Source organism: Rattus norvegicus, chromosome 6, assembly GCF_036323735.1.
Source record: "Rattus norvegicus strain BN/NHsdMcwi chromosome 6, GRCr8, whole genome shotgun sequence".
Classification (NCBI taxonomy): Eukaryota; Metazoa; Chordata; class Mammalia; order Rodentia; family Muridae; genus Rattus; species Rattus norvegicus.
The window spans coordinates 29,251,465-29,278,923 of record NC_086024.1 but is presented as its reverse complement, the minus strand read 5'-3'; the positions used below and the strand labels follow the sequence as shown (position 1 = coordinate 29,278,923).

At 47.0% G+C, this 27,459-nt stretch overlaps 1 protein-coding gene across 3 annotated transcripts in view; it reads right to left on the bottom strand.

The window, feature by feature from the left end:
* Alk (ALK receptor tyrosine kinase) overlaps positions 1 to 27,459 on the bottom strand; it is a 719,891-nt gene that overhangs the window by 72,398 nt on the left and 620,034 nt on the right. For all 3 annotated transcript variants that reach the window (XR_005505446.2, NM_001169101.3, XM_039111819.2), the window contains 2 exons: positions 12,216 to 12,310; positions 11,890 to 12,018 (listed from right to left, as the gene is read on the bottom strand). Coding sequence is in view for 2 of the 3 variants with exons in the window: in NM_001169101.3 (NP_001162572.1) it covers positions 11,890 to 12,018; positions 12,216 to 12,310 (224 nt within the window). In the remaining variant the exon portion in view is untranslated. The remainder of the gene's footprint in view (positions 1 to 11,889; positions 12,019 to 12,215; positions 12,311 to 27,459) is intronic.

The window sequence follows — 27,459 nt, the reverse complement described above, 5'->3', positions numbered from 1 at the left end:
AGATCAACCTCCCTTGAGTCATGAGAAGTAAACAAAGTAGACCTTAGCAAGCAAACGGATAAGCATGGCCAGTTGATTGAGCTCAATTATTCTAAACTTACACAGAAGCTAAGAGCCAAGTTTTTCTTTGGCCACAGGCTGTTGAGGTTTGGCCTGTTGCTATGTATTGTAACGCTAAATACTGGCCTCCAAGATCTGAATGTCTCAGAGATGAGGGAATCCTCACACACACACCAAGTGATGCTATATAACCTTGCTCCTTAATTTAAAACTATTGATTGAATAAAGAGGCCTACAGCCTATAGCTGAGCAGAAGAGAGGTAGGTAGGGCTTTCGTTCTGAGGGCTTGGGGTCTGAGGCAGAGACCATGAGGAGGAGAGAAGAGAGAGAAGAGAGAGGGGGGTGTCATAGAGGAACATGGCAAGGTATATCTTGGTGTTAGTGACAGGGAAGTAGACAAAATAGATTAGAGGGTTGATGGCTGCCCAGTTCTAGTGTTATTAAGGCTTATTATAAATATGAAGGTTTTGTGTCTTTTATCTGGGGACTACATGATCTAAGGTGGGGAGAAACCCCCATTACCACAATAACATGTCTGCTTGCAAAGGCTAGGACCCCAATATTAGTCAACAAAAACATTTTCCTGATACACTTGAAGTACCCTGAGGTTTTCTTACTGTTTCAGTGTCACAATACGCATGGACCATACCACAGTCCCCTGTCACTGTCCCTTCTGCCCCTTAGCTAGCCTCCTTTGCTCCTTAGTGTGCCACTGTTGGAAAAGAGGAAATCTGTCCACTGGTCTAGACTTACACGAGTTGGGTTAAGTTTATTCTATCCACTGCCGTATGTCCAGTGCCTAAAACAGTGCGAGACACACAGACAGTGGTAAATAGATCTTTGTTAAGTGAAGCCCAAAATGTAAACAAAACACAACAGAAAGAAGAGATCTGGGGGCTGGGGATTTAGCTCAGTGGTAGAGTGCTTACCTAGGAAGCGCAAGGCCCTGGGTTCGGTCCCCAGCTCCGAAAAAAAAAAGAACCAAAAAAAAAAAAAAAAAGAAGAGATCTGGTCACACCCCTGCTTCCATGCTCCCCGAGTGTCTAAAAGGGAGAGCTCATGGACTCAGAGGTCCTAGACTTTTGGTTCTTAGCGTCGGTGTAAGTGTACAGCAACAGAGGTTGGTTAATACCACGTCCACTCTAGCATACACTCACACCAAGTGTACATACACTCATACATACCCAAACATACATAACTAAAATGTCACCTTTGAGAAACCCCTCCAGGACTGTCCCTTAAGCAGTGGAGACACTACTCACGCAGTGGTTGATGGACCAGATCAGTTGATAGGCTGAATGGGCTAGTTAAAATGATCAAAGTCCAAGCCTGGTTGAGGAGAAGGAAATAGTCCTCTTTCCTAGGAAGTTGTACTGAATAATGTGGAGGCTTTGTTATTGATCCTCAGGCAGGTTGGTAGATAACCCAGAGCTCTGTCTTATTTTCCTTGTGTGCTAACATTAATCCTGCACTAAGATCATTAAATCTGCCAGTTACTTACTAAAACAATAATAATTAGACGAACAGATTCGCTTTTGCCTTCTTGTGAACTCACAGTCGATGTTCACTCTAAAAACAAATCAGGACTTTCTGATCCAGTCACTTGGGATTTATTTGGGAAAAAAAAACCCTTTCATAGAGAAGGTTCAGGCGTTTCTATGAATTCTAAGAGCTGGACAAGTTTTGGAAGACTACAGCAGGCCCTCTGTCAATCAGCACTGACGAGAAAGCTCATGTGAAGCCATCCTTCAGGCCCCTCACGCGAATCTACCCCTCCTCCCACTCAAGGAAGTGTAATGTATAATGCTTTTAAGTGCAAATAGGCAATTGGTTGGGTTGGGGAACTGACTTAGTAGACTCTAAATATACAATACTGTCCCCTCTCTCCACTTAAAAATTGGTTACACTTTAATGGCAAGACACTAGAATTTTCTTGGAATTTTAGTAAAAAAAATAAAATGGAAAAAAATACATGCACACACATATACACACAGACACACACACACACACACACACACACACACACACTCACACACATACACAAAGTACACAGGTCATAGGAGTGAATTTGCCCAACATTTTCGATCATATACGTTGATGACAAAGTTATAAAAGTTGATAACACAAACTTTCACATGACTATTCTGTTTTATATCCTTTTTTGAGATTTTTTTTTTTGGTTCTTTTTTTTTTTTGGATCTGGGGACCGAACCCAGGGCCTTGTGCTTGCTAGGCAAGCGCTCTACCACTGAGCTAAATCCCCAACCTCTGTTTTATATCCTTGATCCCCTCTTAGGAATAATCTCATTTTCTTGCTACAGCAGTCAGCTCTGATAAAGAACCTTGGTCTCCAGGCCTTTCTGCCAGTTCGCCATCTTAATCTTAGTGGCTCTCAGTAGGCGCTTTGTAAATAGTTAAAAGTCCAGGAAGTGCCCACAGGCACTTTGGGGACTGAGCCTGGGAGCTCTCTCAGTGGGCTCAGAGGTCTCCACCTGAGGCTCAGACCCGTGTAACCTCTGCCTCTGAGTGTGAGACCCTGTGCTTTTTTACCAATGGAGTAGGCAAAGGTAATGGGATGCTGTTGTCAAGATTACAGACCTGTTTGGCTAGCAGATTATTTTCTTCCCTGCACCTCTTTCCCTGAGCATACCACACCTGTGCGGAAGCAGCCAAGGGGAGCAGGCCCTGATGGTGGCCTCTAGACAGTTAGGGACTGGGGTTCTCAATCCCGCTCTGTAGGAACTGTCAGCACCCGATAGACGTGGATGCGGCTCCTTCCCCTGTCAAGCTGTCAGACGAGATCTCAGCACTGGTGGTGGTCTGGCTTCCAACTCACAGGCCTGGATAAACAACGGTGGGTTGTTTAAGGCTGATAAACTTATGGCAGTTCTCTCTAAAGTACCGGATTATCTCCATAAAGCCCCTGCTCATAGCAAGGTTTTTGTTTCTGGGAGGCCCTGACAGAGCAGAGTCCTGTTGTCTTCTCTCTCTCCTCTGTGCTTCAACAACCCTTAAGGGAGTTTCATCTGGCCTTCCTTTTTCTCTTGACAGGGGAGGAGCAAGCAGGGAAGACATCTTGGTGTTTCTCTAAGAGGCTCAGTTTACCTCCTGGCTCAGATGAGTTGTAAAATATAATACCTTTCTGTAAAGGTCGCTGATGCTTTAGTGGGACAAAGACCATTGGTGATGCAGGGCTAGGCTCCAGGCTGAGGCAGTGAGCCTGGGAGGAAAATGGTGATTAAAGCGGACTCAGTAAACAGGAGCTCACTGCGAGCACTGATGTAGGGCCTTTGTGCTCTGCCGGTCGTGAGCTAAATGATCTTAATCAAGGCATGCTGAGCCCAAAGCTCTTGGATCATTTATTTTCTCCTACTTATGTAACCTGTCATTGAAACAAATGGCAAAAACAACGTGTTTTCTCAAGGCCAGCTGGGAGAGAGGACCGTGGTGGCTCTTGCTTGCTGCTTGGGGCAGCATTGGTGGCCCAGACATACTTTAAGTGTTCTGCTAGGAGCTCATAATTCTGCCAACGTAGAGCATCAGCCTGTGTTGTCTGTCAGGGTGGTATGTGGGGGTAGCTCATAATTCTGCCAATGCAGAGTATCAGCTTAAGGCCTCACTGGGGTCTGTCAGGGTGGTATGTGGGGGTTCCAAAGCCACAGCATAGAAGCCATACTTGTTTGCTCCCTCCGTCTCCTCCTTTTTCTTCTCCTTCTAACACAAGGCCTCATGTAGCCCGAGCTGGCCTCCAACTCACTCTATAATGGAAGGTGACCTTGAATCGTCTCTTCATCTTCTGCCTCCCCAAGTGCTGAGATTACAGACAAATGCTACTCTACCTGGGTTCAGGACCTGCTTTCAGGGAATAAATAACAAGTTGTTGATTGGTTCAGGATAATTTGCAATGCACCGTCTAGGACAGCATGATGACAGAGCTGGGCAGTGGTGGTAGAACATTTGTCCTAATGCTAAATGGAAACAGGGCTTGCTATGAGGTCTGTGTGGACCAGCTCTTGGGGGGGGGGTAGAGTTTTCAAGAGCAGTGCTTAGCTGGCTTCCAGCCACAGGTCTTGGCATGTTATAGGTACCCAATGCAGGCTTGTTTCACTAAAAACACAGGCTCTTCTAGAATTGGGATTCGGGGAAAGTGGTGTTGTTTGATGAATTGAATCCCAGAAAAACAAACAAACATACATACATACAAACAAACAAACAAACAACCCCAGCTCATGAAACGAGCTTTCTGCCTTGATCTGGTCAGTGGTTGGTTAGTGTTTGATATTGCTCTGACAGCCATGGGAAAGGCTTTGCCCTAAGCAATCTTGACATTGAACCCTGATTATAGAGAAATGGTAGGGTGAGTTATTTACATCCTGACCTTCCCTTTTCTCAATCCTACAATAGGAAAGATAAGAAAGGCTCACTAGCATGTTAGACACCCTTCTGAACCCTTGACATGTATTAATGTATGTGGTCTTTATAGAAAAATCTATGAGATATTATTACTAAGGATGTAAAAACTGATTTTCAGAGTATGTTTGGTATATGTGTGCCTGTGTATTCATGGTTCCATGTGTGCAGGTACATGTGTGTCTATGTGGGTACGCCTGTGCCTGTGTCCACATGTGTGTGGAGAGCTAAGGTTCACACGGAGTGTCTTCTTCAATCCCATTACTTCATGTCCTGAGGCAGGATGGGAAGCTCACTTCTTTGGCTAGTCTGGCTGACCGGCTTGCTCTTGGATCCCCTGTCTTTACCTCCTACAAGCTGGGATTACAGATGGACTGGGCACCTTCCTAGCTTTAATGTGGATTCTGGGGACCTGAACCTGTGCAGCAAGCTGTGGACTCATCGTACTAGCCCTTATAAAAACACTGTTTTTGATATGAAGAAACAGCTGGTACATGAGGAGAAGGAAGTTGCCTAAAGAGACCAGCATTGCTAGGATTTAGACCTGAGTTTTCTGTGGTAAAAACTGTGCTATTTGGGGTCTGGAGAAATGGTCCAGTTGGTAAGTACTCGCCTAGGAAGTATAAGGATGTGAGTCCAGTTATTTAGAGCCTCTGCTCACAGAAGCCAGTTGTGGTGGCATTTGCCTCTTATACCAGTGATGCTGAGATAGGAGGTGAAGACGTCTGGATGTCTTTAAGTTCATGGGCCAGCTAGCTTGATCTAGATGGTGAAGTTTCAGGCCAATGAGAGACCTTCTCTCAAAACACAGTAGAAAGTACATGAGGACTGACACCACTCTGATCTCCATACATGTGCACCCATGAACCCACACCCACATAAACCAAATGCATGTATTCACACACGCTCGTGCACGCAGCGCACACCCACACGACTATGCTAAATTTCTTTCTCATTTAATATCCGTCCTCAGAGCATAAAATGAGAGAGATACTGCATGACCTTAGTGTCTGCAGGTCTGTGCACAGTGAAAGCATGTAGGATACAAATGGGGCAATGGTAGTCTACAGTGGTGGGCACTTGTGTATAGGCCTAGGAGCCAGAGTTCTGATCCCCAGGAGACACTGAGAAGGGCTCTCTGGTAAGCAGGCTGCTTTCAACTCAATCTTTAGTTTCATACAATTACTGCCAGCAGGTCCCCTTCTCTGGCCACCAGGCTGACCCTGGCCATTAGCGTTGGCTACCACTTGGGGACGTTGACTGGCTGCCCAGCATGCAAAGCCACTTCCACTGAAGGGAACTTGTTGATTTCAGTGATGAGAATCATGAATCACACATTAGTTCCACACCACCTCTCTGCCTGGTGCACGGTCACGCTAGCTCCCGGGGAAGGGAGACACACCTAAATGAAGAATGACATGTTAATTCAGAGGGTGCGAAACCTGTTCACCGACTGGGAATGCCTAAGCCTCATTAAAGTGGGTGCTTCGTGCACAACCACTGCTATGATAATTCTGAACAGGTGATAATCTGAACCAGAAAAACACAAGGCATACAGCACACGGTTCAACAGCAGGGAAGAAGACCGGGGGAATGTCTGGTCTTTGAATGAGTCTCAAGGACTGTATCTAGGATGCTGGTCCTTAAAGAGTTATTCCCCCAACTGAGTGGGTATTAGCAAGAGTGGACAGGTGAAGGCTGGGGTGCATGGGAGCATGCCAATGAGCTTCAAGATCAGTCTTTGTGTGTGTGTGTGTGTGTGTGTGTGTGTGTGTGTGTACTATGTACTAGTGTGATGTGTTAGTGAAGGGGCAGGTGTAGTCTGTTTAAGCAAAAACTAGCACAACAAATGGGAGGAAGGGTGGTTTCTTAATAGTAAGATCTTTCTAGAAGACCTTTCCAACAACAGGTTCCTGTAGGCATTATATGGCTTAGAAAATGTTACTTTTTATGTGAGTCTTAAGAAATAGATCTTTAGGGGTTGGGGATTTAGCTCAGTGGTAGAGCGCTTGCCTAGCAAGCTCAAGGCCCTGGGTTCGGTCCCCAGCTCCGAAAAAAAAAAAAAAAAGAAATAGATCTTTAAGCCATTTACAAATGTGTAACTTAGGGCTAGTCACTTAATCTCTGTAAACCCTGGTCTATGAGTGGCTAATATCATAGAAGCAACAAGTGAAATAGCTAGCCACACAGCTCAGCATAACCTCTGGCTCCCAGCATCATCCAAAGAAGAGTGGTTATTACTGCTGTATGGTGCCAGGCCTTTACTGATGACAGACGGTGCCTTGAACGATGCCCTATGACTCAGAGACCACCTCTCCACTTTCTCCAAGGTGGTGACCTTCATCTGCAGCTTTGGGTTTCTTCTAACCTTTGTTGCTAATGAGACAGTCCTGAAGGGCTTGAGAAATACAGATTTTAAACCCCCTTTTCAGATATCCCGCAGGGATGTAGGAGCCCCGGAGTCTGTATTTTTTCACTGGGCAGCACATGTGGGCAGGGAACCCCGATAAAGATGCAGTGAGGATGCTTGTAGAGTGGGCAAGGGATCCTGAGAAGTCTGTGATGGGGCATTTATGGGGAAGATCTACTTGAGTTTACCCAAGGTTCTAATATGTCCCCCATGGTGAGTGGGCCTTCTTGCGCTCTGCCCTTGTCTTAGGACATTCTCATAACTTGGAACTCCCTGCCTTCCAAACAAGTACCTGGTGAAGAGCGACAGCTAAAGATCCTTCCCATCCCTAACCTACCACGCACTCATCTACAACACCAAAGAGGTAACAATGCTTTAGAACTCCACTCAATACTCTATTTAGGAGTGGGGCTATCTAGAAGGGAAAAGATGCTTCACTAGTGGGGTGTGCCATTATAGAGTGTCCCTATAATGAGCTTGGCCAGCCTACAGAGTACAGAAGCCTCTGAGGCACAAAAAGACTCCACACCAAATGAAGACAGGTGATGAAAGAGGGGCTGGGCCTAGAAAGAAGGCTTGGGCCTTCCTTCTAACAATGCTGTCATCCCTAGAAGGGCGTGCTTGGAGCATAATGGCTCTAGCTACAAATTCTATTAACTCTGAGAGTTGTTCTGAGTGAATGGATAATGCATTTAGCAGAAATAGACCCAATCAATTTATATGAAACACATAGAACTTTCTCATTGGAATTGGCATCTGTTCTTGAATCATAGGAGCATGTGTGGAAATGGACAGTCTGTCACCATGACTTCTGGGCACATTAGCTCAGCCATGGCTTAATTGAAGAGAAGGGCCAAGGAAAAAAATGGCTCCCTTATTCCACATTGTTTCAGCCTCCAGAATCATGGAGCTGAGGATTGGAAGGGACTGGAATGCTTTGACACTCTCTCTCTCTCTCTCTCTCTCTCTCTCTCTCTCTCTCTCTCTCTTTATACATATGTGTGTGTGTATGTATGTGGTATGTGCACATGTGTGTGTAAGCCAGAGGTCAATCTTCTATCTTGCTTCTTGTGATGGTCTCTAATTTTACTGGAGCTCACTGATTTGAGGTGGCTGATTGGTCAGATCACCCCAGTATCTGCCCAGTGCTGGGGTTACCAGTATCCCCAGCTTTTAAAAATGTGGTTCTGGAGATTGAGTTTATGTCCTTATGATTTTGTGGTAAGCACTTTACTGAGCCATCTCTTCAGTCCCTTGAACCTTGACCTCTTGGATACAGTAGGTTACCTGCACCTATCTGGGTTCACAAGAGCCTCTCCCACAAGAGCCATTCCCATGTGTTTACTGCATGCAGAGGCCATGCAAAGGCCCTGTGAGGCTCAACAATGCTAAGACCATGGTTAATGTGAATTGACCAGGACAGAGCATGGAGGTTCTGACTTCAGGATATATAAATATATATTGTACATAAGGCATAATCACACACACACACATGTAAAATCATCACTATTATATGTATCTGTGTATGTGTGCATGCATGTGTGCATGCATGTGTGTGTGTGTGTGTGTGTGTGTGTGTGTGTGTACCCATGCTTGTGTGCAGGTCAGAGGGTAACTTTCTAGAGTTGATTCTCTTCCATCTCAGGTCCCAGGGATCAAACGGAGGTCATCAGGTTTGCACAGGAAGTACTTTTCTTAGCTGAATCATCTCACAGGCTTATACATAATTTTGTTTTCTTCCTTTTTTGTTCAAGATGCATATGTGGAATTGGTAAGTAAATCCATTGTAATCCCCCTCCCCACTCCAAAATTGGGTCATTGGGCTTTATTTGGTCCCCCCCTGTGCCACATCTGAGTACATAGTAGAGGGGAGATGGGTACAGGGTCCTGGAGCTTTCAAATCCTCAACTAGACTTCTCAGGGAGGGAGAGGATCAGAGCCTGATGGCACCTGCTCAGCCGCAGCAACATCTGTTACCAGGCACAGACACAGACACCGAGGTGGAGACAGAGACAGGGAGGAGGAGAGAATTAGGGATGGGGGAGGGAAAAGAGAAGAGGCTGTAGGGAAAAGAGAAGACTCTGTAGCCTTAATTGCATTAGCCCAACCATTTGGTTAGCGTAATTGCATGTGCAAAGCTGACAAACGTAATTTCCCAGGACTTAATACTCACCCCATTTTCTCCTCCAGCTTCTTCATCCGATTAGCTAAAGTGACTCAGAGGCTTCCGAGAAGCACAACCTGGCCAGGCGTTTCCCTGCCCCTAGGCTGGAGGCTCCGCTGGCCACTCAGTCTCCTGGAGTGAGCCCGGATGGCTGGCGGGGACACAAGGAGCTTGGGGAGCATTGGCAGTAATAGTTTTCTTAGGGCCTGGATTTGTAGGGTTTCTGCGTGTTCAATGGCTTCTTTTCTGACTGCCTGGAGGAGAGCTGAAATGCCACCCCCAACCCTGTTCCAACCCAGTAGAAACTGACAGTGCTGAACTTTGGAGAGAAAATCTTATTATCTTGTCGCCTTCATTCTTTGTCAGAGGGTTGGGAGCTGACTATTTACTGTTCAGGCAGGGGCTCTTAGCTGTGTCTGGCCCTCTTCCTCCTTCTTAAGCAGCACTTCTCCCTGATTGGAGATCTCTTTACCAGTAGTGGCTGAGCTGGTGAAAGGACTATAGACTCCCAGGTTCACATCCTGGCCCCACTGGCTAGCAGCCATGCCTTCTCGGTCGGGTCCTTAATTCCACCTTTCCTCTCTCCTTCAATAGGAGTAAAAGTAACTACTCCTGGATGAGGCCAAGTTAACTCGTGAGAAGGCCTAGCTCATTGGCAGGCATTGTCTGATTCCCACTCCCCATCCTTTCCTCTCTCCCTTCTCATACACCACTCTTTTTTCTTTCCTTCCCCACTTCCCCCTCCGTTCTCTTCTCTTTCCCTCCCTTTCTGTCCAGGGACTCGTAAGACATGCCTGTGAAAAGTGCCTTCTTAGCAGAAATCTTGCCCTCCATAGAGATACCCTCTGTACCCCTAATACACATTTAGAGGGCTCTACACTGAGATGGGACAAGGGAACCCAAACCATGGTGGAGATAAATACCTCCTGTGAGAGATCACATGAGGGGAGGGTTGTGGAAGCTGAGGCCTCTTTCTTTCTCCCTAAGCACCTCCTGGTGTGGCACTGGGTTCGTGGGGGAAATAATGGCTCCTAATTCCACATCATAGAGCAGTCCCAGGGAACCTCAAGGCCACTCCTAAACACCTTTGGTTCAATATCCTTTTTTCCTCTGACCTGGAAACAGTTGCCTATCTCTTTCTGAGGTGATGTTACCCAGCAGAACAGCCTGGTGTTCTAGCTGGAGTCTGCTTCAAGTTCTGTTTGGAGATGGTGGGGAGTCATAAACCCTTTCTACCTCCCATGTGATTTCATTTGTCGGGAGTGGCCAGCAGGCCCTTATTGATTATCCTTTTAGGGACAGCAGGAGTATGTGACAGTGGACCCAGACTCCAGGTCCACTGGAGAGGCAGGGCAGGCCACTGCTCCCTAAATGACGGTTGGTTAGAACGTTGTGATGATTGACATTAGAGAAGCGGGGCTCAGGATTCCAGATGCTCACCAATCAATCAGTCCTTGTTTCTGGAGTCCCTGCTGGTGGCAAATGTGGGATTGCCTCCATGTTTACTTAGTATCAAATGAAAAGGGAAGTGTGGGCTCCCTTCCTAAATTTATGGATTTGTAAGTTGTGTAAGTTATGACAAGGCAGTAACTTTACAAGGCAGTAAACACAGGTGATCTCCTGGGGGTGAGTGGCAAGAGGGACTGAACGGATAACAGGAAGGTCCTCACTCAGGCTATGGGGCTATGTATTTCCATGAATTGAGCTACTGTTAGGATCCAGAGTTCTCTAGGCTAGGTTCCCAGCTAGGCTCTGGGAGTTTTTTAAAGTTGAGGGTAGAGAGGGAAGGAGACACACGCCCCTTTCGTAGGCTTGGTAGCTGGCCAGATCAGGCAGGAATCAGGAATGGGAGAGAGGTAATTTCAAGCAGCTTTTGTCTCCCCCCCCAAAAAAAAACCTAAGCAAAACTAAAATTTAGCTAATGAGCTGAGAGCTCACAAATTTGGTGTCAAAGCTACAAGCCTCTAATTATTTTGCACTTTGCATGGGACCAGGATTCTACCTTGTAAGTAGAAATTACAGACTTATTAGCTATAATCAAGATGCACACAGCAGTTCCATGCATTGTACCCACTTCTCATGTGAGAAGTGCCAGCTACCCATGTACCCTCAGGGCATCTGGGAACCTCAGGGGTTCTTAGGTGAGGCCTAGGACCTAAGTCTCCTGGTGTGTGTGTGTGTGTGTGTGTGTGTGTGTGTGTACATGCATGCAGAGGTCAGAGGTTGATGTCAGATATCTTCTTTGACAAATCTACCTTATTCATTGATACAAGGGTTCTTATTTAATATAGAGCTCAACCATTCAGCAAGATCAGCTGCCCACCAAGCTACAGGGATTCCCCCTGTCTCCAACTCTCCAGTGCTGGGATTATAGGTATGTGTCACTGTGATTGGCTCTTTATGGGGGTAATGGGGATCTGAACTGGGGATTGGAGCTTATATGTCAAGTACTTTATAGGGTGAGCCATCTCCCTTGCCCTAAAAGGCAAAGCCCAGGGTGTTACCAAACTCATTGTCTCCCTGTTTCCACCTCTATTGTATTTGCCTATTTATATACATCATAACAAGTGGCCATAGCTTGAACCCCACATTGTGTGTTGGGGGTCCCCAGGTGTAAAGTTTCTCTTTTGCCTACTTCCAGTAGTTTCTGTTGCTTAAGTGATAGGAGACCCACACAGCTTCTTTTAGGGGTCCCATAACAGAGGTAGTGAGGCCTCTTCTGGAGACCAACCATTTTCTTTTAACTACAGTGCCAATCCCAACCACAACACAGGCCATTCTTCTGCCTTCCACAGCAAGAAATGATGCTCCTTAAGTGTGTCAGCTGTGACAGAGTAGCCCTTACCTGTAGGGTCGAAGATGGGAGTTGGTCCTGATATGTTTGCCCAGGGTTTTGGCTCCTTGTTTGGGTTTTTCTCAAACAGATTTCTGGATTTGGGTACTGCATTCAGGGACATTTTCTCCTCCCCACTGACTAGAATAGAGAAGAGTGAGGGATGAATTAGGCGGAGTCAGTTTTAGGGTCAGAGATGAGGTTAAGCTGAAGAGGTTAGAAGGAAGATGGCTGAGATTGGTGATCTAGAGATGAGACCCTGGGTCACTGAGATTGGGGGCCTAGAGGTGAGACCCTGGGTCACTGGGTTAAGGGAAAAGGTACCAGGGCAAACTCACTGGTGAGGTAGCAGTCGAGGCTGATGGAAATGTTGTCAAATGCCACGGTTGCCCTGGATCCTGGGCCCCACCATGTGACTATTTGCAGCCAGAACCTGTGTGATGTTAAGAAGAATGTGTGTTAGGAACCACTAGGGTAGGTCCATTTCCAGGATTCACAGATCGTGTGTGTTGACCTGTTTTACAGAAATTTAGTTTGATCAGCCTTACCTGATCCCAGTGCATCAGTTAGAGAGCGGGCACCAAACTTTCCCAATTTCCCCTTCTCCATCACAGAGAATACACCTTTAGAAGGGGTGCTCATCACAGCTATGGCAGATATGAGGCTTTTAAAGCTAGTTTGAATATCTGAGTTTGGGAGACTTTTGCTTTCTGGGCATGCATGGTGGAGAGAAATGAGTGGGCTTGGCGTTCTGTTCACGTTCATCCATGGTTGGGCTAAAGCCACTATTTAAACATTAAGGCACTTTTGTATGCTACTAACAGCTGGAGAGAACCCCTCAGTGTCTCTGTTGCTTCAAGCAACTGGGCCCCTTCTGTGGTTCTGTTCCATTAGCTAGCAACTCAAGGGTTAATTTCTTGCACAACAGAGGTACCAAGCATCCCGAGTTTTGCCCATTATCAGTTACTGTTGTCCAAGTGGTTGTTAACTATTAGATGATTGACTGTTTCCCCCAGGAGAACTTGCAATCAAACCACAGTGGGTCATAAAGTATGGCTAGTAACTCACTGAGATTATGTTTCTTTCCAGACTTTTCATGGCTTAGAGGGCCAGGTCCTCTGACTACGGTCAGAGAAAGCTTTAGATTGAGACAAACAGAAAGATGCCTTGGACTCATTTGTTTCCTGGTTTGTTTTCTTGGGAAATCTCCTTCCTGGAAGGCTGTCATCAGTCAACCACCCACTTCTACGATAAAGCGACTGTGTCCCGAGAGCCCTAAAGACTCTTTCCCCAGATTTCAGAAAGTCGATCCAGAATGACCTGAAGAATAGTGTGCAGCCTCTGGCGTGGATGTTGAAATAACAAGAGAGGGAAGCCATGGCTGTCAATCATTGGATGGATGCAGCACATGCGGTTTTAGAGCCACACATCAGGATGCTAATCTATAATAAAAAGAATGGACCAGGAGACGTGCTGTAAAATAGATGCGCCTCAAAAGCATTATGCAAAGTTAAAGAAGGCAGACAGTAAGTTAAAGACATCATACTGAGTGATTCTCTGTGTAGGAATCATCTAGAATAGGCAAATCTGTAGAGACAGAGAGCAGATTAGTGCTTGCCTGGGGCTAGGAGTGGAACAATATTGACTGCAAACTAGCACGAAGCCTCATTTTGGGGTGATGGAAATGTTCTAAAACTGGCTTGCAGTGTTCTTTGTAGAATTCTAGAAACTTGCTGAAAGTTGTCGACGTGCACACTTAAAAACGGGTGAATGTTACGGCACGTAAATTATAGCTCGCTGAAGCTGTTGTGAAATAAGGAGGCAAAGGGGAGAGAGAGAAAGAGGGAGGGAGAGACACAGATGTAGAGAGAAATATCTATCTATCTATCTATCTATCTATCTATCTATCTATCTATCTACCTATGTATGTACGTATATATGTATCTACTTACACACACACACACCAGAGAGAGAGAGAGAGAGAGAGAGAGAGAGAGAGAGAGAGAGAGAGAGAGAGAGAGATTGATTGATTTAGGCTGACAACAATGTGGGCCAGGTTAGGTACTGGACAAGAAGGAGGAGGAGAGGCAGAAGGCACACAGGAAGAACTGTGAAGAGGGAAAGTCCTTTTGTTCCTCTGGACCGCAGCTCAGCAAGGAAGTGAAACTTCCCCGTATGCTCAACCCAGGCTACACATAGCCCCAACACAAAAATCACAGGCTTATTTACAACCTTAAGAGACTCCTTTAAGGCAATCATTTTTAACTTGCTCACACATTTCTTGAGTGTGAGCTTGGTAGATGACCCATTCTGATGAGACAAGGATGGAGCTTGCCTACACCGTGAATGGTAACCGGGCAGAAACTCCGATCACGACTGAGCATGCAACTGTGGTCAACACTTAGAAGGGATAGATGGTGGCTTAGTTCTTTCTGGCTGGAGGACAGTTATTGCTCTCATGGAGAAAAGCCTTGAAATCGGAAGTAAACTCTTATCTGAACAATGTGTTTGTGACCAATTAGTCTCAACTGCTCTAGTCCCCCTGTCTGCCTGTGCCTTCATCCGTCTTGTGAAGTCTGGTCATATATAACCCTTTCAGTGCAAAGGCCACAAGTAGAGGGCCCAGACACTTTTATTGTAAAGGAGAAATGACTGAAGCCATTCTCAACTATACAGGGAGTTTGAGGCTGGCCTAGGCTCATGAGGCCCTGTCTCAAAAGAACAAAACAAAAGAAAACATCCCAAACCAAACAACAACAACAACAAAACAACAACCAATAATAATAAATAATAAGTATTGCTATAAAGCTACTCAAAGTGTGACTAGAAAGAATCATGTACTTTGGTCGGGATTGTGGGCTATCCTACATTAGAGTGGGCATTGATCCCATAGCAACGCACTCTCATTCTCCTCTCTGGTTCATCCTCTCTTTATCCATCACCCACAGGCTGAGGAGCCAGGCCCCATGTTCATTTCGGTGCTAAGCTGCATCGTCAGCACACTTTGGAGGACGTCAGGACGTCAGGGAATGAATGACTGACTGTGTGCCTCCACACAAGGGAGCTCTCCACCGTGGCCTCTATAGGCCCCAGGGGAAACCTCCAGTCACCTCACTTGCTCTGGTTTTCCTGCTTTAATTCTTCATGACCAAGAAGTTAGAGCTGCAGAGTTCCCTAACAGCCAGCCTCCAGGCCTCTTAGCCCTGATGGGACGACGTAGGCTGGGGCTGCCATGCTTTCTCAGTACAAGAGTCTCTAAGGCGTTCTGTGAGTTGTCGGTAGTAGAAGATGCTGTTTTAAAGCATTAACTGACCCTGAGAGTTGTCCATATTTTGTGTCAGGAGAACATGGGACAGGCAAGAAGGCATCAATCAGATGGCACCATGAACACACGTGAGGCTGCCTCAGTTCACTCTGGGACCAGAGACTCAGGTAAGGGGACAGGCAGGACAAGGGTCAGACAGAGGTGGCAGGTATCTGCAGGACAGAGGTGAATGTGGGAATGGAGTCTGGAGGGGCAGGTGATGGGGCCTGGTACAACGGGGGCTAATTCCTGGAGCTCATCTTCTGTGAGGGAACTGGCCAAAAGATGAGGTGAAGACCAGGCCAGCTGTGATTTAGGCTTCTCTGCTTTGGATGCTGCCTGGTTTGTGTCTCCAGCAGAACCAAAGAGCAGAGGCTCTGGAAGCCCCTCCCTGCTAGAGAGAGGCAAGACTTCCTCCTGGCTCTGAATCCTTCTGGTCCAATTATTCTTTTATAGTCACTTTCCCAAAGATACAGACACTGGGTCATTCCTCACAGTGAGTTTAGCCTCAGGCTTAGGTCCCACACATACTCTTAGTACAGGTAGAGAGTATTCTAGGGCTGATGGGAGGCAAGGTCAAGGCATATTATTGCTAATATGACAACAGACTGATAATCACACAGGTTACCCCTGAGGCCCAACCCCAACACTTTCCCTTTGGATGGGGAGGGAAGCAGTGTTTCCATGGCTACAAGAGCCTTCCCCTTCTCCAGTGGGACATCTGGTTAAGGAAAAGGTAGAGTAAGCACTTATCCAGAAGCCTAGCAGGCAGGCCTCCCTTCTCTTTGGCTGTGTGGTAACTGTGAGATCTGTTTGGTTCTTTCTGTTTCTCCAGAGTAGATTTTAGATTCGCAGGAGTTGTTGCTGGTCTTACTTTTTTTTTTTCCTTGTCTAAACCACACTTGGCTAGAGGTCTTGGCTCAAGCCTGCTTTTGCATAAGAATGTATTCACCTCTCCATCTTGTACGAGCTTTATAGACAGATTGTTGAAAATTAGCCCAGGAGGATTCTGGGAGGTGATCATTTGGGCCACGGGCCAGGTCAGGTTTCCAGGAGGCAGCTCTTGGAAGTGGGTGCTTCCTGTACTCACGGAGCAGGTCTTTGCAGAGGACATATTGAACGCTGCTCACGCACTGCTCAGAAAACGCACTGTCTCATTCAGGCAACAGACTGTTAATGGGCGGTGACTATGAGGCCTTATTCGCAATCCTCCCAGCCTCAGGGATTGACAAACCTAATTAAGTTCACTTAATGATTCTAAGTAGCTGACAAAAAGGTGTGTGTCTGAATGTGGACTGAGGGAATAACAAGGCTTTGGTGAGAGAGAAAGAATGCTGGGTGGTGTAAGAGGCGTTTGATGGATGGGCACTGTGGTTCAGAGCCCTTCCCTGGCCATTTAGTACGATCCAAAAAGAGGGGGAGGGGGCTCATTTTCACAGCTGGGGCTTGTCTGGGACCTGGCTGCTTAGGATGGAACTGGCAGATGTTGCTGAGAGAAAACCACTCTCTCCCATTTCTTATTGCGCAGTTGATTTGTTCAGTAAAAGTCTTCTGAAATGGACTGTCGCGAGGCTGGGGTCGCGGCACGCATTTCTATTAGAATAATGTCTGCTACGAGAAAGCCCTGCCTCATCCATCCCATTATCTGCATAATTGACTTCACTCACCGGCTGCGGAGGAGGGGCTGGGCTAGCGGAGGAGGGGCTGGGCTAGCGGAGGAGGGGCTGGGCTAGCGGAGGAGGGGCTGGGCTAGCGGAGGCGGGGCTGGGCTAGCGGAGGCGGGGCTGGACTAGCGGAGGCGGGGCTGGGCTAGCGGAGGCGGGGCTGGGCTAGCGGAGGAGGGGCTGGGCTAGCGGAGGCGGGGCTGGGCTAGCGGAGGCGGGGCTGGACTAGCGGAGGCGGGGCTGGACTAGCGGAGGCGGGGCTGGACTAGCGGAGGCGGGGCTGGGCTAGCAGGGCAGCTTTGGATTCCTAGGACCCACCCTGGTTGGATCTGACTAGGCAGTGGCTGGGCATGTGTTCGTTTGCTGTGACTCTTGGTGAATGTGAATGCGCCATGTCGAAGGTCAGGCTAAATTGGGAATGTTTCTGCATCCACAAGCCCAACTCTCTGAGGTAATTTACCACCTCAAGACTCGGTTTCTCCTCTGGGCATAACACCAAGAGAAAAGTCAATATAGAGTTTCTAGGGCTGCCAAGGGTCAGAGAGTTCTCTCTTGCATAACCAGGCTGGTTGAGGTAAGGGAGCCTTCTGGAAAGAAGGAAACAGATCTTCAGATAAACTGCATGGAGAATTATAGAAACCCTTCCACACTCCCAGGTCAAGGCTTCCAATCACTGGTTTTTCCCCTTGGTTAATTTTTATTTTCTCTTGTGTGGCGTGTGCATTTCTGTGTGTGCATTTCTGTGTGTGCATGTGGAAGCCAGAGGAAGACACTGGGCATCCTGCTCTATCTCTCTCCCTTGAGAAAGAATCTCTTGCTGAACCTGGAGTTAGGCTGGAGGCCACCAAGCTCCAGTGATTCTCTGGACTCATCTGCCCTCCCTAGTGCTGGGTTGCAGGTCATACCAGCAAGTCCAGTGCTTTGCATGGGTACTAGAGACTCAAACTCAGGTCCTCATGGGAGTGCAGCAAATGTTCTTACCCACGGAGCCATCTCCCCACCCTTAAGCATTGATTTTCTGTGCTCATTTCTGTGAAGCGACATTGAAGGGTTCCTGGGAAGGAGAAACCAGAGAAGTCAGACTGGCAGAAGACAATCTTCAGTTGGCTCCTTCTTTGCTATCTCAGTACCCCAATCTGTGTCATATCTGTCGAATGCTGGTGTGGCAAGCAGGTGTAAAGAGAGAGTGAAGGAAAGACAACTTTGCTTTATGGAGCTCTGGCCCAGCAGAGGAGCAGAGATAGACAGAAACGCTTGATCCACAGGCTTGAATGGGTAAGCGCTGGGTGGGAAGAGAGCGTAAAGGGGAGAGAGATGGAGGCGGAGAAGAGGAGGGGAAGGGAAGGAGGAGGAGGAGAAGGAGAGAAAGAAAGAAAATGAGAACACCCTTACATACTTACATCCAAACTCGCACACTTACTCACACACAGAAGCATGTGTACAAGAACTCACTAAAGGATACAAAGACTGTCTGAGATCTCTGGGAGCATTGTCTGCCTTGGTCAGTTACCCATTAGGGAAAAGCAGGGCCTCTCATCTCCCAGGCCGTGTTTTCTGTCATCTGTGGCCGAACCACCCAACCCATGCAGTGTGATACACACTCCATGTTCAACAAGCCCTCGGAACAACCGAGGCCGTAGAAGGTGCCAAATCCATCCTTCTTAAAGACTGGGCTGTCCACTCCTGTATCTCAGGACCTGCGGATAGTCTCTATGGTGACTTCTCTCCTTCTGTCTCTGTTGATGTGTGCCTTGGATGGCAGAGATGGTTACCAGATATGGCAGCTTTCTGACAATGAAAGGACCCAGGAGAAGGATGGTTTGAACTTCCTTCTCCATCTCTGTGGACGTAAACTGGAAGTCTTCTTTGCCTGGGGGCACTGAATCTCAAAATACTGTCGTTGAGTAAGTCAGGGCTACAGACTCGGTGGGACCCTGGGCAAAGCACAAGGACTTAATGGGTGCTATCTTAGCATTTTCGCATTGCCTTTCTCTAGGATAAGAGCTCATACTTCATTGTTTCCATTTCATATTCTATTTTAATGATAAACCTTCCTTAGACAGCGGTGACGAATTATACGTATCACCCTATGCATTGGTGCAAAGGTCATCAGTGCCCATGTTCTGAGCCAGACGCTTGCGCCTAATGCAGCTAGGAGCATAGAGCATTGTCCTTGTCCTGGGAGCTTGGATATCATGTAATTCGCATTATTCAACGACTATGGGACTTCTGACTTCTTGCTAAAGTCTATTCAAGCCAGGGGACGTGCTGGTTGTGGTGAGAGAAAACCCAAGGAAGACTTTGAAGAGTTGGACATCTAGGGGAGTGGCAGCAGAGCTATGGGTAGAAGTGCACGTGGCAGTTACACTGTGACGTCATGAGGTGCCAGTCAGGCATCAGGCAATGTGGGTCCAGGACTCATGTGGAAATGAGGATGTGTGGATCATTTGCTTGCTAGTGAGGATAGAAGTTGTGTCAATGAGGCTCCTCCTGGAGAACAAAATATGTTGGATTCTGTTTTGCCCCAAATATTAGAGGCTCAATTATCCCTTAGATTCCAAACTCTGTGCCTAGAGGGAGGAGGGCTGAGAACACAGGACCTCATTTTCACAGGCATTAAGGGTTATGAAAAACACACGCACATCTGTTGACTTGTAAACGGAACTGTGGATGTTACCGAAAAAAAATCTTGAGCAGATCTGAACATCTGCCGTCATGAAGGGGGTCCACGTGGTGCCATTTTGAACAACTGCCTCTTAAACCAGGCACACAGGCCTGATCTGCCTCAGTGCTCTGCGCTCTTGATTGTGGAAACAGCAATCTAAAGCAACAGCTTGTCCCAAACGTCACAGTAAATCAGCATTAGAAATGGGACTTAGAGCCTCAGAATTAGTAATCTTCTCCTTGCTCCAATTATCTGGGATATTTTGTGAGAGAGGAAACAGGGCCAGATCCTTCCAGAGTTATGAGTGTTTGATTTGTATATATCAATGCCTGGGTATGCACTGCATGCTGAGCCGCCAGCCATAGCTTCTCCCTTCTCAGAGAACAGCTCCTAAGCTGCACCCGAACAACTTTTGGAAGGCAGCAGAAGCTGGGCCTCCATTGCAATGCCTTCCCGACTTCGCTTTTCTGAGTTCCACTTCATGGTTCTAATCATTACACATTTTCTTTTCCCAAGAGCCTCTACCAGACTCAAGGCTCCAGTGAACCGAATGGGCTTCATGGTTCTGTTACCTACACTCACAGCCCAAAGCACATGGTCTCATACTATCCCCTCTTGCTCAAGATGGCTACCTACCATCCCTTGACACAACCCAGAAACAACAGAAAACATCCCTGTCTTTAGATCTTTGCTTGCCCTGACACTGTCTCTAGAATGAATGGCCTTGAGTCTCATTTCTCTAAGATCTGAATTTTTCTTGAGGGCTGACTTATTAGTTCACTTCCCCCACTCAGGTTGCCCTGACTGAGGCTGCTTGGATACTAGGAGATCTTGGGAGCATGCACAATGCTGGTGGATTAGGCTGCCACTGAACTCATGTATTCTCAATACCATTCAGATCCTGTAACTTAGCAAGAGGCTGGTTCTATGCATGGACAGAGCTTGATATACTATTGCTGACAATATGACAGTCAGTAATACCTCTCCAGATACTTCTTGGCTCCCCATGTTGCCCATAAGAGACGTGGGTCTGTCATTTTAATGGCAGTGTCTTCCAAACACAGTAACATAGCAAAGTCATTTGGGGGAACTTCTTGAAGACAGCATTCCAAGCATTCCAAGTCTAAGATGTGGTCTTCTCAGAGTGTCTCTCTATGGGTAGGACACATGGATTTTCTTAGTGGCAGCTGGGGAGAGAGTTTTCTGGCTTCATAGTAACATTCAGTCAGATTTGTGGGCTGAAGCTTCTTTTTTTTTTTTGGCAGTCTTAAGCCTTTTCAAAGTACTCTTTTCCTGCTTACTTTTGGTTTTAGAAAAGAGAAAGTTTGGTGAAATTCTGGGATGATTACTACTGCCAGAAAGTAAGAATTTGCTGCATCATAAAATTTTGGGAACGAAACATTCACACCTCAGAATAGAGCCTGGGATTGATTTCAGCTTTGAATCATGACGATTGTGGAGATGCTGGCTGATCAGTGCCCAGAGCAGCTAATAAAGGAGTTGTACTTTTAAGTGACACTCTGATAGATGTCCTCAGACAAGAACTGTATTTCTTAACTGCTTCTTTTTTCTTCCTTCTTCCTCCTCCTTCTCTTCCTCCTCCTCTTCCTCTTCATCCTCTTCCTTTTTCCTCCTCCTCTTCTTTCCATCCCTCTTCCTCCTTCCCTCCTCCTCTTGTTTCCATTCTTCCCCTCCACCCCCACATTTTTAATGCACTTCTCTTTTCTGTGGGCACAGAGGTATACTGCATTTCCCAGCATCTGAATTCTAGCCAATAGAAAACGGGAAGTAATCACACATAACAATCTTCAAATGCCCCTCTCTATGCTCTCCCTACACTGGCTAGCCAAACGCAAGGGATTTCAAGGTGGCAGTAGAGGCCTGAGCCACAGAGTGGAAGGCTTGTAGGTTCCAGAACTCACCAGTCACACCCACGTTTGATTTTACATTAGAAAGAAATAGATTTCATTTCTATAGAGCTGGGAACTTGAGGTTTACTGTTACTTCAGTGCTGCCATCTCAATCAACAAGCAGCAGCACTTCTAAGGACTCAGGACTTGTTCAGTACACTTGGCATATGTGGGTTGGTGACTAACCTGCTCATGGTAACAAATAGACTCTACCCTAGACCATAGAAGGCTTCTCCTTTAGCTGCAAGCTTTACCTAGCTATGCGATCTGGCTACATTCTAGGACCAGGGGCACCCTGGATAGTCAGGCAGGTTACATTGAGAAATATTCTGGGGCAAAATGTGAGTTCTCATGCCCATGTGCTGTATACGAGGCTCTGGGCTCATTATGGAGGCTTGGTCCCTCCTTTTGTCCCTTGATACTATCTGTCTGCTGACTACAGGTCTACATCCTTGTCTGGATGATCTGTGTGGCTGCCTGGTTCTACACAGGCCACATTTGGCTTGCTTCGTTAGGCTAGTCTTTTTTCTCCGTCCTCCTTGAGTGACTCGGCCCTGCAGGTATTGGCTGACCCCCCCCCCCCCATGGCTGACAACTGCTCTACAAGGTTTTCAGGTGGCTCAGACAGAGACTGTACAACATGAGTCTATAATAGAGCCTTTTTCTTTAAGATAACAGTGCTGCCTGTGATCGTTGAGATTCTAGAAGTCTCTTCTTGACTCAGGTTGCAGGCACTTGAAAGAATTCTGAGTTACAAAACTCCTTCGCTTCCTTGCTGTGTCTCCGCACAGACTGTTTCATGGCTTCTCTTGGATAAGAGCTTGAAGGCCCACGTTTTGATAATGAGGGTAAGAAGGCGCACACCTACACATGTGCACAAGAGGCACAGAACAAAGGTAGGAAAGGGATTCTTCCTGCCAAGATCCTCACCTTTAAGCCAGCCCGTGAAGCCAGTGCTTCATCCCATACCCTTTGTGGGCTTCGAGAATGAAGGTGTGTGTGTGTGTGTGTGTGTGTGTGTGTGTGTGTGTGTGTGTGTGTGTGTGAAGGATCTGAGCCCCTTTTGGGGAAGACTTGCTAGGCTTAGTGGCATAATTTATCCACTGTTTTCTCCAGGCTCAGGGTACTGTTTCAGGCTGATGTTGTCAACAGTGTACCTGAAGCTCCAGCTATTGCAGCGCTGACCCATTATTGGGAGAGCTGAGTCCTTCCTATTTCCCCCTCATGTTTCTTGCATGCATGGATTCGCCTCAGGAGAAACGTGAGAAATAGCCCTCTCTTACTTCTCCTCTGGAGGTCTATGGGATTCTGTAGGTTGTATCCATGTGTATCTTCTGACTGAAGGAGACCCCCTGACTTTTTCTTGCTTAGTATGTGTACCTCTCGGTCATTATTTAATCTCACTGGACCGCAGGTTTTTGTTGTTTTTAAAATCCTCATTGTGGCATGGTTGGAAGAGAGGAGACTCTGCAGAGTACAGAGAGATGCATGTTGGGAAGAAAGATGCATGCTGGGAAGAACAGCTGCAGTTTTATTAGACCACATGCTTCTCTGGACTCTCAGACTCCCTCCCTCTGTCATGCAGCAACTTGTTTTTCTGGCCAGTCCCTGAGAAAGCACTTTCCTTGAAAACTCAGCTGTTCTAGAATATCTGTGGGAGCCCACCAGTCAGCACTAGAGAGGCAGCAAACACTGGCTGGATAAGCAAACACTGCTTGGGTGAGGATGAAAGGCTGGCACCATTTCATTTTGAAATGCTTCACAGAATACTGTTCAGCTGAGAAGGAGATGGAAGTGAGGCCTGTGGGCCTTGGACCTCGCTCTTCTCATCTGAAAAGTGGGTCCTGGTGGCCCAGAGTGTGGACCCGAGTGGGCACCTTGTGCTGGGAAGCGGTATACTCCTGTGCAGAGGTGCGTGGATGTTGTGGGTAATCAGTGAGGGGAACTTCTAATTCAGTCACAGTAGCCTGCCCAGCAGAGGGCAGCCAGCAGCTGCATGGAGACATTTCTTCTCCTATTCTGCGTGCCTATTTGCTGGGGTGGGACTAGACTGGAGGCAAAACCAAAATTTGAGGAAGCGGGAGGGCAGGCGGGAGAGAAGGGACACAGAGCCAGTTCCTCTGCTGTGTTTCCCTGGTGACTGAGGAGGTCTCTGCCCAACCTGGTGTACAGCTTTAGGGCTAGGTTTCCTCGGTGTCCATTGGCCATGAAGTTATCTCAGCTATCAGGAGGGAGAGTCATGAAAGGGACAGCTAAAAGACTTTAGTTCTTATTGCTAGTTCTTTGTTAGTTGTGATACACTAAAATATTTATAATTCGATATCCCTGCCAGAATCAATGCTTGGTTTTGGAGTGGGAACATATGGTGTAGGGACAGCCAAAGGCATTCCAGACTGATGGCCTGCAGAAAGACACGGGGAGCGGGGAGCCATTCTCCTTTGGCGATTCTGTCTTCGTTGGAGATAGGAGGCAAAGAAGACAGGCGGAGAAGCCTGGATGGGAAGAGTCTCCTCCTCAGGAGGTCGTGGTAGGGATTAAGAAGTCAGAAGTCAGACAGGGGGGCTGGGGATTTAGCTCAGTGGTAGAGCGCTTACCTAGGAAGCGCAAGGCCCTGGGTTCTGTCCCCAGCTCCAAAAAAAAAGAACCAAAAAAAAAAAAAAAAAAGAAGAAGTCAGACAGGGTAGCCCATGACACAGAGAAGAGGGATTAGCTTTGGTTTCTATTGCTCTGCTATTGACAATCTGTAACACAGCTCATCTAAGGTTCGTGCGTGTGCCTGGGTGCATGTGTGTGCATGTTGGTGTGAGTGCCTATGCTCGTGTGTGCCTAGGAGTGGAAACTAGATGCTGACCTTGATGTCTTTCTTAGCCATTTCCCACGGTATGAAATATGGTCTCTGACCTGGCTCCTTCTGACTTTGGCTAGAGTGTCGAGCCAGCACGAGCCGGGAATCTTCCTCTCTCTGCCTCCACTGCTGTGATTGATTTGTTTGTTTGTTTTGGTTTGGACAGGGTAACTGTGTAATGCTAGCTGGCCTGGAACTCACTATGTAAATCAGGTTGGACTTGAACTCACAGAGATCCACCAGCCTCTGCCAACCGAGAGCTGGGATTAGAAGTATGTGCCACCAAGCCTAGCTTGGCTTTTGGTTTTTAAACCTCTGTTCTGAGAAATAGAGCTCACTTCTTCATGCTCGCATGCAAACACTTGACGCACCGAGTCAAGCAGCTACACTTAAAAAATTAAAAAAAGTATTATAGGCTTCAGGGGGGTATGAAGCAAAGGGGGGGGGAAAAAGCCCACTGAACAACTAGCTTGAAATGTGTAAGAAATATGGTCTAAAAATAACCCAGAATCAAAATATTTTGTCAGTCACGGGACCGCCCATGTTCCCAGGTTCCCGACTCTTGCTCAGCACTGCCTTGCGTTTCCTCCGGCGGGGCCCAGAAAGCAGAGTGGCCTAAGGGTTAAGGGAAAATCATTTAACCTCTTTAGCACTCAGATTTCTCCTATATAAAGGGAGTTAATTATAGTTTCTATCCCAAGGGGCTCTTTGAAGGATGAAAGCAGACAATGTATCTAAGTACTCGTTACAGTGATTGGCCAGCAGTGAGCGCTCAACAGGGGGTTTGCTCTGACCAGCATTGGAAACCCATCTGTACCAGGAAGCTGGGACACAATTTACGAAAGATACGAGTTCGACATACCATTTCTGGGGAGGTGGGCATGTCCCATGAACCCAGGATGGTCGGTAGTGTCTGGAGTCTACAGTTCTCTACACAGACAGCAATGAAAAAAAGCCCCGCTAAATCTTTCCTGAGGGCAGAGAGAGGCTACATGAAGGGAGATTCTTGCTGTCCATGGTCTTCCCGGGTGAACTAGGGATGCTGTGGATGCCAGAAGTTGAACAGGGGAGGAAAAGTGTTTATGGCATTTCTGGTAAGAATGCATGAGGACATAACTCTCAGTTTAACCGAGCTCGTTTGGAAGACACATCTGTGAGATATCTCACTTGCCGTTTAGGACAAAGGATGCAAAAGGAAACAGGAAACCTAAATATCTCCAGAGGGAACATTTTTTCTTGTTAGACTATGTATACAGTGTACGGCTAAAAGCCTTCCTAATGACAGTGTTGGGGAACGGAGCTTGCACAGGTGTGATAAGTTGCACGCTTTCTATTTGACTGTACGATTGTAGTGATTTGTGGGACATGATTTGATCCATGATGTCTCCAGATCCCTCTCATAAAGAGCTCAATGCAGCAGCCTCTACCCTGTAAGTGTGTCAAAGCTTAGGGGAGTGGGAAACACTGCAGTTAGTAAGAGAGATGATAATGAAGAGGAAACCCAGGAATACATCCCTGGAAGATTACAACAAGGGGAGAGAACTTGCTTTTCTTTCATTTTGAACAAAGGCAAAATTAAACCCAGAAGAAATGATGCCATCTACACTTGAGGAGGGAGAAGAGGTGGGGGACGTAAGGAGCCATATTTACCCAAGATAGATAGATATACAACCATGACGCAGCCTTTAAACACGTTTGAGTTGGTGCTGTCCTTCAAAATTACCGTGAGATCGCACATCTGTATTCCAGGGATGTTGCCACTGCTCACACATGCTGGGCACTGCTCTGGGGGATTCTTTTTCCTTGTTACTCTTTGCGGTCTGGTTGTAGAGTTATGGTAATTTCATAATGATGACAGGCGATTATGCAATTTCTATCACTTCGCATACTTGTGAATGGACAGAAGAGATGCCATTCGGGGATGCACAGCTTCCGGCTGCCAGCCTTCTATACTCATGGCATAGTCACTGCGCTACTGCTGTGGTATGGGAGCTACAGTCCTTTGGTCTCTGTGCTCAGCTCTAGCTCCCAACTCACGGGCACTGGGCACACGATTAAGATCAAAGTCTTTCTTAGAAAGTGGTTTTGACAGGACAGTGACCACACACAAAGAAAGCACAGGCACCAGGCAAGTCCCCAAAGAAGGGCTCTCTGTCACAGGAGTAACAAATGCTCTTTTGGCTCTTCTGACAGGACACAGGTGCTGCTTTGAAATATGGAACACTCTGTGGTCGTGTTTATTATACGGTGGTTTTGTCTGTTTTGCTAGACACAGGTTGAACGGAAGAGAGGTACTGGAGGGATTCCAATGGTGAGTTCTCGGTTCATTCAGCGGCAGTTTCGAGGTAGAGTCGATTTTTCTCAATACACATTCTGGCAACGGATTTATTGACCTTTGGATGTGAGGCATGGTATTAGGTTCAGTAATCAGTGACATATAAGATGGGGACACGATCTCTACCCCGTGTACCAATTCAAATATTTTAAAAAATCATGAGAGAGAGAGAGAGAGAGAGAGAGAGAGAGAGAGAGAGAGAGAGAGAGCGCACAGCATTGCTTAAAGAGCCACAAGGACACATTGTGGGCACGACTGAAGGAAGACTTCTTTAAAAAGTGGACAAGGTGTGATATTAAGAGGTGCGGATAGCAAAGGAAGAATATCAACACGTAGAGACCAGAAGATGGACAGCCCGGGGGTAAGGGATTTTAGCATGGTACCATTGAGTGAGAGGGGTCTGGGCAGAGGCGGGGAAGCAATGAATGGTCTAAGATACTGAAGCCGAGGTTGGACATATCACACATAAGCGTAAACAAAGGTCTTATTGGAGAACATAGGAAGTGCCCTCAAAGCCACAGGAAGCCAGGGAAATGAATAGATTTACATCTGGAGGAATTGCTCACGTGCTGACCATGGGGATCTCATCTTTGATAGGATCTTTGATAAGAATACGTCCTGACATGTAGAGGGTGGGAGACACGGGGGGATGATATAAGGAAGAATAGAGAATAATGCTCCCGATGGCTAAGGTCCATGATGGGGCGCTGGTAAAGAGGGAGGTGCTGGACAACGGAGACTAGGGTTCTGCCTACAGGAGCCTTGTGGGAGGGAGGCTGAGGGTGTAGACTTAATGCCTACCACAAGGCCTGGGAGAAGGGAGATGGTTTGTCTCTGTCCTTTGTTCATCTTTTCCTCT